We start from the raw sequence: 17,706 nt of genomic DNA on the forward strand, positions 1-17,706 counted from the left end.
CACACTTAATCTGGAAAAAAGTCTCATTGAACTCTGCAAGACTTAATCATTTGCAGGAATTAATCGTTTTTTGCTTTTCTTGACTGGCACTATGAGGCAAATGTAGCTTGTATGGTGCTTAATCTCTTTGCATTATTAATTTTCCAGCTCAAACCCCATATTCTCTTTTATATTTTGGTAGTTATGGCTTCTGAGGAAGAAGAAGAGATGGTCACTGCAGAGATGGGGTCACCAGCCCTCCAGAAGAAAAGTTCTCTGGCTGGGTCATTAGACCATATTCCTAACAGAATAGGAAGCTCACTGTCTCCTGAAACTTCTAGCAATAAGGCAGATTCCCAGGATTCCAAAAGTGAGTCTGTCTTTTGTTGAGGTTGCTGCTGAGCCTTGTCCATGGTGTATGTGATGGTGACAGTCCCATTAGGTGGCTTTAATGCAGATCTGAACCCTTTGATTATCACTTGTTTTACAGAGTGGTGTCACTGCTTATAATTTACACTGTCTCTTGGTGAAATAATTTGAAAGGTTTCATGACTAACAAAAGTATTGTTCACATGAAAAATATAGCAAAAAGAATTCAGTGTGTTTCAAAAGTTTGCAATATTTGTGTTAAATACTGAGGGTTTAATAAAATGTTTCTTTTTCAATATGTGGTGAATACAGTATACAGTATTTTCCATTTATTTATTTTTTTACTTTATGTGAATGTACATTGTGAGGAACAGCAATGAGCTTACCAAATAGCTAATTAATGAACATATGCAAATATGATCTACCAATGTAATGTACCATTATTGATTTGGGGGTTGGGGTATTTTTCCCATTGCTTGTTACAGTGTACAGCCAAATAGCCATTTTGTGGTTTATCTTCATTTTAAAGGAAATGTAGAATATATGCTGTGAGGAATCCTAACTTTCTGAGTTAATATTGTAATGCTTTTGAAACCAAGAAGAGATAAATATTTCTGATTTCAGCTTTAAAATGATCATAAGTAGCCACTTGGTATAAATATTATTTAAAGCATTTTTACCCTATTCTGTGACTGAAAAGGCTCACAGCTTACAGTCTAAAAGACACAATACCAAAGGAAAAATGAATGAGGAAGGAAGAGGAAAATGAGGAAATTCAGGCATCAATTCTTAAGGTTACATTGTAGCTCTTATAATGGCCAGCTGGGATGGAAACAATTCAGGGAGAAGAGGGGTCTGATAAAGCTCGTCTCTCAGCAGACAATCAAATGGCCCTCCTATATTTACCTCTGCTACAGTCTGATGGAATAGACTTCATTGTTTTTGACTGTATTTGGGTAGGAGAATCAGGCCGTGATACTTGAAATGTTACTAAAAATACGAATTATAATGATTTGTGAACAAGGAGACTAAAGTGGGTATTTATAGTGTGGCTTTCATCAACTTAGCATAAGGCGCATGTCACCAATTTTGTGTGAGAACGCGGGTCAAAGTGATGGTTGCAGGGCGGACTAGTAGTTGTGATGCTGATTTTTGCAGAAGGAATTTGACCATCCAGCACCATTTTTTACTAAAGCTTAGTGAAGTCATCTGTTGCAAAATAAAGAGCCAGTCTATTTAGCTAGTCCAATGCTAAACTGATGATACCTGGCTTGTTTATGGAGCGGGGTCCAAATCAAGATAACGTGGTGCGTGCTTGTGCTCTACTGACTGGTAGCAAAGGCAGTGTGGGGTTCAGCTTAACCTTGTCTCAATAAGTCACTCTCCTCTTTCCAGCACCAAACCTCACAACATGTGAGGTCTGTGGCGTCTGCTTCGAGACCCGCAAGGGCCTGTCCAGCCATGCCCGTTCTCACTTACGTCAGCTCGGTGTGGCTGAGTCTGAGAGCAGTGGAGCCCCCATCGACTTACTCTATGAACTGATGAAGCAGAAGGGCAAAGTGGACAGTGGCCCCATCTCTCCAAGTCTTAGCAAAAAATCTGGTTCTCCCAAAGAAGGGACTGCAGGGTCCTCACAGCCAACACTGCTGCCTCCCAACAAAGCTACGGAACGGCCGCAAGAGGCACCTATAAACAAAGCAATCAAATGCCCTCCAGGTTTCACCCCCAAGAATGTTGCCCAGCCAGGATCTCCCATACTCAAGAAAGTGACACCTGCTCTGCCTGGTTCTCCTCTGCCAAAGACCCCCGAAGACAAAAGCCCCAAGCTACCGCTGAGCCCTCTGCAGAGTTCTCCTAAAGCACAGTGGTCACAACCGGAGGAAGAAGGCCCCTTAAATCTAAGTGAGTCTGTTTGATGCTGATGCTGCTTGTGAACAGGAGAGCTGGCTTGCAGTTTGCTGCTGCAGGGAGCTCTTGTGTTTCACATTACCTTGTAGCGTGAACCAGTGTAGGGCTGCCCACCCCAAGGCACATTTTACACCTATTCGCTCTGCACAGGCTGCTTGCTTCATTCGCACATACGGCATCTTGCATACACCACAATAAAGGAAGGGCATAAAGGACTTATTGCATAAGTTTGATCTCCTGCAAAAGTGTCCCTTCCTATTTCTAGAACAACTGATGAACTTTCACTGTGATCCTTTAGTGTTGTCCCGAAGGGTTTCTTCCCTTCTCTGAGCTGGGTGAGCAGGAATTTTTAAAAATTATTATTCCTAGGCACCTTTTTAGTAAATCTCTTTTCCCCAAAGTGGAAGTTTCCTCAAATGGCTCTTCCCCGAAACCCATCTCCAAGAGGGTCAGTCATATTCATTTTATTCATTGGATGGGCCACAAAGCCTTCCCATGTGTCTTTTTGATTTGTGCCTGGAGATTTTTAAAGTCACTAGTGAAAGTAGGGATGTTTATCTCTTGAAGGGAGAACAACTATAGAGACTATATGTTTCTTTCCAAAGCCCTGAGCGAAACTCTTATCAGAAGAAAAGACTGAGAGACCCTCTGAGATCTTCTGCATAGCTGTTCATTTAAAACCAAAATTCTTAGCAATCTTTCAGAATAAAGAGTGAGGAATTTAGTGCTCTCAGTACCTAATTAAAAGCAATTTCTGCTGCATCTGAGCCATTGCTTCCCCTGTTGTACATTATCTGTTTGCCCTTCTTCTCAGGGCCTATAGTAAGGCTTGTGGACTTGCAGCTGATGTTGGAGTTTGAAGATTAACATAATCTGTGCTTCTTTTGGGCTATAACATTCAACAGTGTTTTCTGTTAAACCTGGCAGAAATGGCACAAGCCACCCAGTATCTCTGCTTGTACAGTCTTGTACAGTGTTCTCTTGCATTGGAGGAAAACCATAGAAAATCAGCACTGCTTCTGCCATTTCAGTTCTCTTAAAAAGCCGTTTTACAGCTGTTGCTGGTGAAGGATTAGTGAGTTCTCACTTGGTGTGTTGAGGCAGAGGTAAGGAGAATCGTAAAGAGAGGGGAATTTTCTGGTGGGCTTGGCTCAAGGTACCAAGGCCAGTCCTATCTGGGGGTGGGGAAAGATAACAGTGCACAAGGTGTATATTGTGGTATCTTCTATTGACCCAGCAGCAACAAAGTCTGCAGCATCAGTTGTAAGGAAGTGTTGGATGACATCCTGACCTGTCTACCCCACAACTGAGTTACTGCTTCTTTCATCAGGGAACCTTCAATTTAAAAGCCCCTTTTCCAAGTCCCGTTTGCCTTCTTCTCTAACTGCATTGTCATGGGCCGCAGATTCTTAACATAATATTGTGATGTCAGTTGAGCACTGGAGTCCTTAGATATGTTGTGATTCTTCCTCAAGCATGCAATTGAAAAAGAGTTGCTGAGAAAGTCAACACCATTTATACAGCTGCTTCCCATTCCCATTTTGAGGTGTAATCCATTCCTAAACATAACTCTTTGCCCTGGCATTGATACTTTACCTGCACTTCATATTTTTGAAATTGCTGCAAGAACCTTTGCTTTTATTGTTCTTTGCTTTTATTTTATTTTTTTGCTTTTAGGCTCTGCCTTGGCTGATAAGATTTTGAACTGTTTCATCTGGTCAGTTGTATATGAAAGTGGAGGTTTATAATCAACAAACTTTGCAATTTTCTAGATAGCTTACATGGCTTCTTAGAACATTCCTGGGAATTTGAATTTGCTGGTGACGGAAATTGGCATAAATCTGCATGAACTAAAATAAACTCTTAAAGTGGCAGTTCTGCCCTCATTGAGTAATAACAGCTGTCAATTCTGGGTTCAACCCATTTCTTCCTAATGGCTTATACCACATGCTGCTGGACTATGTAAGAGTCATAGCACTGAAAACGTCACTGCTGTCCATCTTTATTTTGAAATCAAACCCAAAGCTCAATAGCGAATCAAAGAAACCTCATGGACCTTACAGGCATGAGAAACAATTACAGTTTGGAAAGTGTTGTATTTAACATTGTGCCATTATTGGGGATGACCATTTACATTAAGATTCTTCAGTCTGAGGGATTGAAATGCTAGGCAAAAATGCAAATGCTTTGGACCTCTTAAACTGACGGTTTAATTTTTTAAGTCACTCTTTCTGTTTGCCACATTGCTTTTCCAGCATGAACCCAGCTGGCAGCTTGAAGCTTTGCTCAGTCTAGGACTAGGACTGTCTGACACTCTGCAGTTTTTGACATTGCTGTTTTCAAAAGTTACTGGTGTCTGAAATGCCTGATGGTTTAAGCTGAGATGGAAAAGGCTTGAGCATCATGTTTTCAGGAAAGAGAGTGTTTGAAAACTTGACCTGGGCCACTAAAAGGAAATCTGGTTAAATGCAAGTCTTCTGAGAGAATTTCTGCTTAACTGTTACCAGCATCAGTGGGTACAGGTGAATAACTTGGTTTTCCTTTAGGGCTGCTTGCTAAATCTTACTAGGAAACCACTTTACCATTTCTGGAGTGAGAAATGGGACCTTTAGAACAAAAAAAGGAAGAAGGTCCTTTTCAGGTTGTAACGGGTACTTGAGACACATCAGTTGTGTGATCGTATCTATTGTGATCAATGTGTTCTTTTTTCCGCAGCTGTAGATAGTGACTCGGGCAGAGAAATTGACTGCCAGTTATGTGGTGCCTGGTTTGAAACCAGAAAAGGGCTGTCGAGTCACGCTAGAGCCCACCTGAGACACCTGGGAGTGAGCGATCCAGATGCTAAAGGATCTCCTATTGATGTTTTAAATGATCTCATCAAAAGCGAAGACTTCAAAGGCCGCCCTCCCTCTCTCCTCCATAGCGAGAGAGAAACATTAGGGGAGACTGGGAGCTCTGATGGACCCAGCCCAAAGAGCACAGCTACAGCAGCGCCTGCCACAGGCATGAAACAAGCACACGCACCAAGGCCTTTGGGCAAACAGCCATCTGTACTCTCACCTCACTCCCCTCCACCATCCAAGAAGTTGAAGCCACATGGCCACAGGTTGTCAGCTGCGGCCAGCCTGCAAAGGAAACAGGGTCTTTCTTCCAGTGCGTACTGGGCACCAGATGCTGAGATGGCTCCACTCAATCTCTGTAGGTTCTATCAGCACTGGCTCCTGTCCCCTCCTCTTCCTCTCCCCCTTCCTAGTCTTGTTTATGTGACATGGAGCTGTACGCTTAGAAATCCAGGCCCCTTGCCATTTCCTGCCACCATGTCCAATAAGCAGCAAAGGGTTGGGGAAGCAAGCATTTTGGCCCACATGCTTTTCTTGCAAAGCTTTTTCTGAAATGTATAATGCAGCTTTCCCAGCTGGCCTGTGCGTGTGCTGAAGTTAACTCTTTCCTGTCCGGGTATTTTCTCCACGGTTATCTCTTGCTCCACATGGATGGCATCTCCCTGTCCCAGATAGGAGAAGGCTATATGGTTGCTCTTCAGTTAAGAGTATCACAAGACAAGTGTGGATTCAATCTGATCTGCTGCAGATGGAAGGGGAATTAATTAAGCAGTTTGAAGGGAAGAGTGTGCAATCTCACATAGCCTGAGCCCTTTGGTGGCCATTGGTTTGAAATTGACTGCTGCATTTTTTACAGCACTCATTGGCTTTGTTTAGTGTCAGCAAAATGCTCAGTACTGATGTGTTTCTCCATGGCATTTAATGTCTTAGCAGTTACAGAGCAAGGAAGAAGATTGCTTCTGCCATTTACAATTTTACCAGGGCTTTAAAGTGGCACTACGACCCATTTCAGAGATGGAGGTGACAACTGCCTCAAGGTGGTGGCATTCCAGCTATTTCCCTCCCTCAGTGCAGGGAGAGTAGATGAGACCAGTCAAAGTGTGATCTGCATACTGCTGGCTTTAAAGCTGTTAAATAGCCATGGGCACCCCATATTGAATGGTGTGTTTCACCCCTTTGCACTAGCTGTCCTGCATTACCTAAAGGAGGCTGCATGGCTCAAGCTTACGGTGGCAAATACAGAGCACTTGGTGGTTCTTCCCCTGACACACATTGGGAAATGAGTCTTCTCTGAACTTCCTGACAGGGAGAATTAAGGCATTGAATTCTGGGACGGGAAAAGGTATTCAGCATTTCTCATTGTGGGATTTCCTATTCAGCTGTACAGCAAATGTACTTTCATCCCGACGGGTGGCCCTTCGTTTTGAAGGAGACAGTGGGATCATGGAGAAGAAACTGGCCTTCATGCCCGATTCCTTGCACGCACATGATCATCTTCCTTTGAAAGCTTGATCAGAGTGCAAAGGAAAGCAATACAGCTTCTGGTATACCTCCTCGCTAATCTCATGACATAGGACCAGCCATTCTCAGCATTTTTTATAATTTGGCAGCACCTGCTCTTCACTGTCTCCTGTCATGTATCCAGTGTCCCCTGCTCTGACCACATCCTACCCCAGCTTTCATGCTTCACAGGGATTGTTGGTGGTTTTTTTTTCCTTTGGCCAATCTTGTTAAGGTATCAGCTTTGTCTTGTGTGAAATCCTTGTGCTATGTGCCTGCTTCATACTGCCTTGTAAGGGAATAACCTAATTGGTGTCCACGTCACATCCTGCTCCCTGCCCAATCCCTTTTTCAGCCTCTGTAATGGCCTGTCTCTCCTCTCCTCTTTCTCCTCAGCCTCTGGAGCAGAACCTGTGCGGGATATCAGGTGTGAGTTCTGCGGTGAATATTTTGAGAACCGGAAAGGGCTCTCCAGCCATGCCAGGTCGCACCTCCGCCAGATGGGGGTAACTGAGTGGTATGTGAATGGCTCTCCCATCGACACCCTCCGAGAAATCCTAAAAAGGCGAGCTCAGCCTCGGACCAGTACCTCCAACTCCCCAGCACAGGGTCAGAAATCACTTGCTCTGTCTGTTCTTGGAGGCTCCCTGGAGTCACGCGGTCCAGGGGAGAGCCATGTGCCTCCCATGCCTAAGAAGGCGCAGCAGCCAGGGAGCCCTTTGGGGCACTCTCCTACCTCTTCTCCCCCAACTGCTAGAAAAATCTTCCCCGGGCTTTCTTCTCCCTCTTTGCACAAGAAACTGAAACAAGATCAGCTGCGTATGGAAATCAAGCGGGAAATGATGTCTGGGGGACTTCATAATGATTCACATCTATCTGATAGAGCTTGGTCACCACGAGAGGAGATGTCCCCACTCAATCTCTGTAAGTGTTAGCAACGGGGGCTGTATGCATAAGCCTTTGGTGATGGGCAAAAATGCATGTTGGAATGGGTGTGAAAGTGAAGAATTGGGAATTAGGGCTACATGATATTTTTTTCTCAGTAAACAGGGTGCTGCTGCCTTGTAATCAAGATCTCAGGTAGCATCAGCTTTATGCTCATGCATTCCTGCACTGGAGATTCTGAGGTCTTGTGACCATGTATGGATTCCTTGTAAGATTGCTATTAGCGATTGGTGCCTTAGTACAGTGAGAAACTTTCTGTGTTTCCTGATTGGCAAAATAGATGCAAATATTCAGATACTCCTGTCTCCAAATGTGCAGTCACTCTAGACCTAACAGAGTGTTGAGAAGCATGTTAGCTTCAGGCATGGAACCTGTTCAGCCTTTAAATTAATGGATGGCTTATCAGATATAAGTGAGATAAGTAGTTCATTTTGTGTGTGTGTTTTGAAAAGCACTGCAGAAATAAATAAGAAGGTTGTGAGAGGTGCATGACTGGTTGCTAATTGCCTTTGAGTGTAAAGCATTCTCTGTGCATGTTGATTTGTCTTTTGCAGCCTCTCGTGCTGACCCTGTGCGGGATATTCGGTGTGAGTTTTGTGGTGAGTTTTTTGAGAACCGGAAGGGGCTCTCCAGCCATGCCAGATCTCACTTGCGCCAGATGGGAGTAACTGAGTGGTCGGTCAATGGCTCCCCCATCGACACGCTACGAGAAATCATAAAGAAAAAGAACAAGCCGTGCTTGATAAAGAAAGAGCCAAACACAATGAGCATTGAGCTTCCACAGCCCATGGGGGAGGATGGAGCTGATCCTAAATCCCCTGGGAAAATGCTGCAGCCCATGGCCTTGTCCCCGCTGGGCGGGAGGACTGGGAAACCACACCTTGGTCGGGAGGTTAGTCTGTCACCACTCAAGTCACCAGAGGGCTTCTTGGCACCACTCTCCACTAAGCGCCCGCTGCCAGATGAGCGGCTGAGCGGCCACAGTGAAGTGAAGCAGAAAACCTACATCCAGACGGAATTGCCATTCAAAGCCAAGCATGTGCATGACAAGCCCACTCATACATGTAAGTGCAACCCCAGAATGGGGGAAGGGATAAGGTTGGGATCCTGATAAACATTGGTATTCTATTTCTGGGCCTTCACTTATGAAATTGAGTTGCTTTCAGGCTTGTTGGGGTGGGAGGGTAGATGCAACAGTGTACATATGGACCTCATATAAAAGGTATTCCACTACAGCCTTTAGAAAAACATTTTGATGCGAGGCAGTGTCCTGATAGGTATGGTTTTTTTTAACATGTAGTGGGCTTAGAGTTAGCCAACAACACTGGTGTAGTACATTGTCTCTTCTCCTTCCCTGTTATCGGCTAGCCTTTATGCATCCTCTGGCTGGTAGAGAGTTATTTCATTATCTTTAGGGATTCAAACATTGGGCAAATCAGTAAATGGTGTAAACTTTCATGTCTTCAGCCATATGGCCAAAGTGAGCAAAGGTATGCATCTTGCCTATTTATGGGCAAAGGATTCTGGGGCTTGGTTTACTTGACTTGTGGGTTACAGGTGATGGCAGTGCTTAGAAGTTTTAAAGTGGGCTTTTCAGGCTGTTGGTATCGATCCCTGAGGATCCTTTATGGGGAAATAAGAGTAGTGCCATGGAGCAAATAAGTCCTGGTGCTCCACACTTGAACTGTTACTGCTTAAGTCCTTTACTGAAGGTTTTGCTCAGTCTAGCTCCCTGCCATTTCTGCTCCCAGCCACCGAAGCCTGCTGTGAACTGTGTGGCCTCTACTTTGAGAACCGCAAGGCGCTGGCCAGCCATGCTCGTGCGCACCTCAGGCAGTTTGGAGTGACTGAATGGTGTGTGAACGGCTCCCCAATCGAGACTTTGAGTGAGTGGATCAAGCATCGTCCCCAGAAAGCCGGAGCCTATCGCAGCTACATCCAAGGTGGGCGGCCCTTCACCAAAAAGTTCCGCAATGCATCTCACGTGCGCGACAACGATGCTTCTGGGAAGAGGGCTCCCCTGAGCCTGCAGGCAGGCAGCCCTCCACTGGCGAACAGAAGCCTCGGTGGGGAGATAGTGCCCAGTGAGCCTAGCAAAGCTGTTGATGGTGGCAGTGGCAGTGGCGGCAATGGCGGTGATCGACCTGCAGTCACGTCACCTCTGTCGCTGGTAAAGATGGAGGAGCATCAGCAGCATAACATAAACAGTGAGTCATTTCTCCCAGATTTTCAACACAGTTCCCATCTGGGTACAAGGCTTTCTGGCCAGTCGGGAGGCCTTCTTGAGGAGGCTGCTGTATCTTCCTGGGAGGTAGGAGTGGTGGCAGTGAATGTTCAGGCACCAATCTAATTTCTCAGTGCTCCCAAATTATTCATTGGCCCCAATTCTTTGGGTAGCTTCAGCTAAGGGCCTCAGAGAAATTCCTGAACAGAGTGGCATGTAAAGTTCTTAGTCATGGGGAGACGTTTAGCATGACAATGCTATTTGTGTAGCTTCCCCACTCTCCCGCATGACGTCTATACTTTCTCCTGCCCCACCTTTCTTTTTTTCATAAAAATGTTTTCACAAAGTTCCTTTCTCATTCCAAATATATCACAGCCAATGCTTTTTGCTATATCCCAGCATCCTTTCCGAAACAAATTTCCCCCCTGTTCACTAGAGTTTGAACGGAGACAGGCCAAGCCCGTTGAGGCTCCTCCACCTCGAGAAGAGGAGATGGCTGATCTGCAGCAGAAGGTTGAAGAGGTCCGCCAGCCACCTCCCAGAGTGAGACCTGTGCCCTCCTTGGTTCCTAGGCCACCACAGACCTCCTTGGTGAAGTTTGTGGGCAACATCTACACGCTGAAGTGCAGGTTTGTGCCATTGTTCCATTTTGCTAATCCCCTTTTCTGCAGTGAAATTTGAATGGCTTTATAGTGTGGGCAGTTTGCTCTTAAACCTATTATAGGCAACAATCTTCTTGTACCAGGCCTCTTGGAGGCAGGGCAAGAGATGGGCAGGCAACCACAATTCCCACACACCCCTTTCCCACATTCTACTTTTAGAGGGTTTCCCTATGCACTTTGAGATGAGCAAATCTTCAGCTTGGTTCAAATAGACTTTTGTGTTCTCTTTGTGCAGGTTCTGCGAAGTGGAGTTCCAGGGGCCCCTCTCCATCCAAGAGGAGTGGGTGCGGCACCTCCAGCGCCACATCTTGGAGACTAACTTCTCCAAGGCCGATGCTTTGCGAAGTGGGACCGATGTGCCTGCGGCACCACCTGTAGCCGAGGCCCAGTAGCAAAGTTCTTAGGAAGCACCAGCATTCCAGGGTTTCTCTCTTACCTTTCCAAATGAACAAGATTAATGGTTATCAGAATGGGGGTGAAAGCAGTATTTGACACCCCCCTCCCCCCGTGCTCCACAGCTTTGCCCACCTGTAGACTTAACTTGGATTTTGGGTGGGGCGGAGAGTTCGCGGGAACAGTCCCAGAGTTTGAGCACTAAATTAACGATGCTGTTTTTAATGGAGATGCTCCTTTTTGATGGAAATGGTATTCCAAACTGGAGCTCGCTTTTATCTGCACAAAAGTAAAACGGAAATTTCCTTGTCCTTTCAGTGAATGCAGGTTTCTCCAAAGACACACACTTGTTACAGGGAGGAAACATGGACTTGCTCTGTTGCAGTTCAGGCTGTGAGAGATGTGATGGTGAGAATTGTGAATATGAGGTTCTAGTGAAAGTTGTGAACATGAGGATTTGTTTGAGGTCAGACACAAGCAAGTTGGGAGGGTAAACACAGAGCACTTTGTTCTGTGGGGAAAGCTGTTGATTCTGTATGTGACTCTAGAGTTAATGTATGTTTGACTCCTTAGGTGACAAGTCTTTAGTTTCTGTAGACGTTGGATCCTGTTGTGCATGTTCACGTTCCCTAACTGTGTGATGGAGGGCCTCAGTCCCACCTGCATTGAAGGGGAAATCATGGACTCTTTGACCCATATACATTTCCCCTTTCCATAACTTCCCAATGTCACCTGGTTATCCCCATCTGTTTCATGTGGGACCCTGTAGGGAATTCAGCTCTGCCACGTTATGGCAATGAGATTTTGGCAAAGGAATATGGATTTTTCCTGTCTTTAGCCTTGGGCTGAAGAATGGGTAATGATGTCCCATAGATAACCTCTGCCTGAAATCAGGATGACATGTCCTTCTGGACAAGCAAGTCCTTTCCAAGGGTACCTGAAGAGTTTGGACTTCTTGCGGGTGGAGGGCCTCTATGTTTCTCCTTTTTAGCAAGAACTTGGTGCAGTTCCCAAACCAGCAACAGTAGGTCCTACTGGAATTTCTGCCTTCCTGTTATTTCTCACTGTTGCTGTCCTCGTCTCTCTTCATAGAACCTCAACTTTTTAAACTCTAGTTTTGTGTAGAAATAACAAGCATTCATTTTTATTTGGATCCCAGGCTGAGCAGAGTCTGGAGGCAAATTACCTTTTAACTTTTTCAATGGGCATATTCTGGTTATTACTGTACCTAGGAATATGTATATTAGATTAAACCTGTTCTGGAAACAAAAGGAGAATCCTGAGTGTGTGCTTTTCTGGTTGTATACTTACGTGGAAGGTGGAGAATGTGTTGTGGTTTCTATAGAGAGGTGTCCCAAGAGCTGCCAGTGGATGTGGAAGCTGTTTCCTGGAGAAACCTTAGGCTGTATCACTCCAGGATAAACTGAAACTAGCAGACTCACTGTCTTGGTAAGGTGTACTTTAAAAGTGTATTGGTGTATAAGCTTTTTTTAAAAATTGCTTGAATTTTCCCTGTGCTTAATGTATTTCCCACATCTCACCTCATCTCTGGCAATACAGTCTGAGCCCCAACGCATACAGGACTTATGTAGAACAGATACTGAAACCCGTGTATCAAAGTGTGTCATCACTGTTGCGGGCGCCTATTCTGCCATGTACAACTTCTTCCTCTGTTTCTGATTTTTAAAACAAATCTCTTTTTATTCTTCGGTCTCCCATAGCAGGCTGAGCAGCAGTCATGTTATGAAACCAAAGTCACAACTCTAAGCTTTTTTTATTCAGCGCCTATAATACAGAAGAATGTCCCAGCACAAGACAGTGTAACAGCATCACCATATGTCACAGTGGGTTCCTCTTAGACCAAAGCAGGGGTTTAAACCTTTATTTCAGTCCAGGCATTCTGTATAAAGGTATGTGGAAATCTTGCAGCACAGAATGATGCATTGGTGAGCAAATTCCTCACCATATATAACTGGGCCAGTTTCCAGAGCAGGGACTAATATGACAATATAGTTCCAAACATTACATAACTCCCTGTGCTAAGAGCTGCCTTCCCAAAACACTGTGTGGAGGGTGTTATTATACCTGTCACTACTTTAAATTAAAGGGTAGCAATAGCACCATAGCTTTCCAGCCACCTTCATTCTGACTGTCCTGAAAAATGGAAGGAGAAGTGGGTAGCACAGTGTATCTTGCATGCAACCATCCCTATTGCTTTCTTTTAATCAAAGGCCATGAAGGATGCATGCATGGTTGATTCTGCCTTGTTTCCATTGCCTCTCCTATCCGAGATGTGTTCTTCCTTAGCATCATATCTGATTGAAAAGTATTCCATGAGAGTGGTAGCAGGGAAATGCTGCTTGGCAGCTACCATGTGCCAAATACTATCCATGTTCCCCCTGTCTATTAACTTACCAGGAAAGCATTACACCTCTGCTTTTCATTGTACAGTGGCTTTCACTTCTAAGTGCAATAAAGGCAACTGAAAAGCATCTAGCTTAAATAATTGGCTGCTTGGTTCAAATCAATATGTATAATCCAGCTCTCCCTTAACCCCTTAGGATTGTCAGGACAGAGTGCTGCAGTGACCTTAGTCCCCAACAGACAGATTTGTCTCTAAGGCAGTCTAGTGACAGCGTCCATTAGCCATCTTGTCTCCTGACCAGGCTGCGGAGTACACCTGTCTCCTCCACCTGATCTGATCTCCACCTCCACCTCCTGATCTGAGATACCGTCCCTCCTGCATACAACTCCTGATCCTAAACATTGTGAAATTTGTTCAGAGTTCCCTCTATGATTGGACCCTTTGTGTGTTAAGTTCATGTCTCATCTCAAGTCACTTAGCCTTCCTTCAAGTTCTTCATTGTCATTCGCTTCCCAACTCTGAGCCTTATCTTCAGCATTGTAGCCTCAGGCCTCCCTGTTCCTCAGATTCCTTGTATCTTGGGACTTCTGCTACCACCTGTCCCGAAGAGAGGTTCTACTCTCCTCCAAACTGACAACATTCCCCTTCCTTACAGAAGTAGCAATGCAAGCTGTTTGGTTCCTTGAACAACTGGAATTGTATGCCGCCACATTAACCCAACCAATTAATGCCAGAGGTTTCACTGCCTAAAGCACAATGTAATCAGTTTGGTTAAGCAGTTGCAGTTTTTTTAATCTACTGATAGGTTCCCCAGTAAATTGGTTAGCAGACTGTGAGGGGAAAAGTGATACTTTTAATAATTAGCGCCAGATGCAGCTTGTCACACTGGCCACGTGACCCGGAAGTGTCTTCGGACAGCGCTGGCCCCCGGCCTCTTAAGCGAGATGGGCGCGCAACTCCAGAGTCGGACACGACTGGCCCGTACGGGCAGGGGTACCTTTACCTTTACCTTTAGAACTGCAGGCAGCAAGCACCATTTTATAAGAAGCATTCTCCCTTATGACCAGAAAGAATGCTTCTTTTAATATGCTTGATATCATGTATGTGTGCATCATCTTTAAAACAAAGCATGCCTTTTGCTTCAGGGATATTGTTTTTACAAATATGCAAATTTTCATTAATTGATTTAATCAAGTAAAACTTGTATAGCCAATTAGTTTACATTTATTTAATTGGGTTGCATTTGCAACTTTGGAATCTTACAAATTGATTCCCCCCTTTTGCCAGTACTCTTGATATTCTTTTTTTGGAGTTGAGCCAACTATGTGTTCCTTTGAAAGGGCCTGCCTCACTAATAAAGTTTGATGTTCCAGTAGGCAAAGATCTTATTCCTGTTAGAGGGTGGGTTTTTTTGGTAATTATTATACAAGCTGCCCTTTATTATGTTTGTTCCAAGAGGCATTGCATTCAACCTTTTATCAAATTATCTGTAGATGGGAGTAAAACTCTTGAATGCCTTATCTTAAAGGAGCAAAGCCCATGAATTATGCAGATGTAAATAGTTGAGAAGGGAGATCACAGGGAAATATGGAATTTTCTGTTAGATAGTTCAGGACCACATTTTTTTCTGAAAAGGCTGAGTCTGCGCTACTTACAGGTGGGGGGGGGGGCAGAGAAGTTACAGCATTATGTTTGTTTAGCCAGGGAGCATTATGCTCATTCCATCCCTGCAATCAGATATTGATATAGCCTGTTTCAGACCATTTCCAATGGGTCTTTAATAACAATTTCACCCTCAATTGCACCGTAAAATGTTGGACATGATGTTTCCATTTTCTCCAATCTTCAAACAAAGGAACAGACATAGGAAACTGACTTAGACTGAGACCATCCAGCTCAGTAGTGTTGTCTACCAGGAGAAACTTGCTTTACCACAAGCTAACGTTGTGATACGAATGTTGCGTTTTTTCTCATCTTGTTAAATGAAGTAAAAACAAGGGTGTTAACTGAGGTAGAGTAGTAGTTCATGCTGCATTGTGGCATGGTAGGAGACAATGTTAATATCGCACTCTAGCAACTTACATGATTAGCTATACTTGGAAATCAAACTTAATGAGACTGTGACAAGGTCTTGGTTTTTTGCTAAGGCTTGTACTTTATCAGAAATCTGAGAATATCCCTTCCCAGTTGTCCTGATGGAGATAAAGATCTTCAGTGAGCCCTTATCTTAAGCCCTCTTCAACACTAAATGACCCACATACTCAAGAGGCTCTGCTCTTCTTTGTGTGCAGGAAGTTTCATCAAGGATGCCAGACTCCTGGAACTGTAGAGTACTTCACCTGGGAGAAAAAATCCTTGTAGGCTGAAGCTAAAGGCTCGTAGACACAATACTGTACAAATTTCTGCCATAATCTACATTAATGGAATAAAAGATAAACATGAACCAAGGGACAAGGAATGACTTGCTTGGTCTACTCCACTAGAGTCAGGCCATTATGGCATTTGCAGCAGTTCTGAGACCCTGCAGGAGAAAGATGAAAAAAAAACATATGTTCATACAAATGGAGCCACGAGGCAGGAGATCTTGCAACAGCTTAAACATAGGCCAATTTGTTTTTAAAGCTTTAGGAATTACTATTTTATTCAGCACACCAAGGACAATATAAGGTTGAGTGAACGAAATAGTTTCAATCAATTTAAGGCTATGAATGAATTTGTTAGTTCACTGTTGATACTTGGCTGTACAGAAGAGGATGAAGTTGGGTTTTGTAGAAAAGAGTTGAAATTGGCACAGCCTATTAAAATACAAGGTAAAGGTGCTAGCATGCATGATTAGAATTGTGTTCCAGCAGTTGGTGCCAATCTAGTAATGTAAAACAATTATCAGAGTCTAGGCCGAAAGGATTAAAGTCAGGGAATCTGCCCTTAGAGAAAGCCACCAGTTGACTGATAATGTAAGTAAAGCAGGATTTTGTTTAGAAACAAAATACCAGTATCTAAGAGATTGCTTCATACTATGGATCAAGCCTAGAGCATACTCAGAAGTTTAGGATCATAAGCAGGGCATCCAACAGCTCAAATCATGCCATGCCAACTAATGGATTCTTGGAAAGTCATAATCTAGAGTATGTTATTTACCCAGGGCTGCTTAATAGCGCCTACAAAAGTGCCTTTGCTATGAGTATTAGCATCATGTGGTAGATGTTTTATTTTTGCCCTCAGCATTATTCTGTATGTGCAAGCTGGTGCGAATGAGACACTGGTGAAAATCTATCTATTCAATTTGTCCTTTTTTAATAACAAGTGACTGTAAGCAGAATAACTATTTTTGCCTGTGGCAACATTCATAAATCCAATTGCGCCATCAAGCAGTTATCCACTTTGTAGGTTAATCTTTTGTCAGTTCCTCTATTCTGACCTTCTGGTGTCCAATTTTTGAGTTTATGAAGGAAACCTAGTAACTATATTTTAAATGTCTAATCCAAGAAGCTGAGATGGTTCCAGTACTAGCTATGAAGCACCAAGCATTTTAAAATATGGTGGCAAAAAGGAACCCTCTCTGGTGTAGCTAAGTCCATAGCTGATTGAAAAGTATTCCATTTAGATGTTTATTAGCAATTGGAAATCCAGCTGTTATGCAAATATTACTTTTAATTATCAAATATTTATGGGTTAGAAGCATAGAGTTAGAGGAGACCATCTCTCTGTTCTTCATATTTCTCTGAAAATTAAAAGGCAGACACTTTGCCAAGGGCTTATGTTCAAGATAAAGTACAGTACTGATTGACGAGGTGTTGGTTCTAATTCAGAATAATCAGACATGGTGTAATATATATAGCTATACATTATCAAAGGTGATAAGTGTTCAAAACACTTGGTTTCAGTAATGTGGTAATCTTGCAAGATAGGCTGATATTCATATATTACAACTGTAGCTCTGAGGTGAAGCAAGAGCCAAGGAGTGAATTCATGGCTGAGGTGAGAAACAACTGATATTACAGCTTGCCGCTCACCGCTTCAGGCAACTCGCTTTCCATTTGAATCCTGTTCAAACTAGAATCTCTCTTCAAATGCTTTCTCTTCTAGAAAAGAATACTGCATTGCAGGAACCATAACTTAAAAGTGTAATGGGATGGTGGCAAGAGGACTTTTACCTAACTTCTGATACCATCCTTCATGGAAGAAACTGGCCATGCATTGTCTATATTCAAGGTGTTTGTTATTCTGAACCTCATCAGTGAAGAAGCACCAGCTTCCACGCTGGTTTGCATAGCTTTGGGCATTGGTTTGCATAGCTCTGTTTTTTACCACCTGTTCAGCAACTTTAGCCCTGCCTTCACATCCCCTGTTAGTGTATGTCAGTTAGGTCCAGTTTGATACGATGCAGGTGGTTGCACTGGCTCCACCAGTTGCATTGGCGGGCTGGCATTATTTTGGGTGGGGGTGAGAGGGAAATCTGACCTGATCTTTCTTTCTATTTAGAAGAAACCGTTTATGTGCTCGATCGCACACTGATGTTTT

The 17,706-nt window shown here is 43.8% G+C and overlaps 1 protein-coding gene across 15 annotated transcripts in view; it reads left to right on the forward strand.

Moving 5' to 3' along the window:
- Positions 1-12,097, forward strand: part of WIZ (WIZ zinc finger) — a 55,966-nt gene extending 43,869 nt beyond the window's left edge. For 10 of the 15 annotated variants that reach the window (XM_053376229.1, XM_053376227.1, XM_053376231.1 and 7 more), the window contains 8 exons: positions 182-349; positions 1,744-2,250; positions 4,972-5,454; positions 6,993-7,520; positions 8,096-8,605; positions 9,293-9,748; positions 10,202-10,394; positions 10,663-12,097. In XM_053376229.1, coding sequence (XP_053232204.1) covers positions 182-349; positions 1,744-2,250; positions 4,972-5,454; positions 6,993-7,520; positions 8,096-8,605; positions 9,293-9,748; positions 10,202-10,394; positions 10,663-10,819 — 3,002 coding nt within the window. In that variant the 3' untranslated portion in view covers positions 10,820-12,097. Of the gene's footprint in view, positions 1-181; positions 350-1,743; positions 2,251-4,971; positions 5,455-6,992; positions 7,521-8,095; positions 8,606-9,264; positions 9,749-10,201; positions 10,395-10,662 lie in introns of those variants that run through there. The other 5 variants (XM_053376232.1, XM_053376233.1, XM_053376236.1 and 2 more) reach the window with 5 other exon arrangements.
- The last annotated feature ends 5,609 nt before the right edge of the window (positions 12,098-17,706 follow it).

Source organism: Podarcis raffonei, chromosome 2, assembly GCF_027172205.1.
Source record: "Podarcis raffonei isolate rPodRaf1 chromosome 2, rPodRaf1.pri, whole genome shotgun sequence".
NCBI lineage: Eukaryota > Metazoa > Chordata > Lepidosauria > Squamata > Lacertidae > Podarcis > Podarcis raffonei.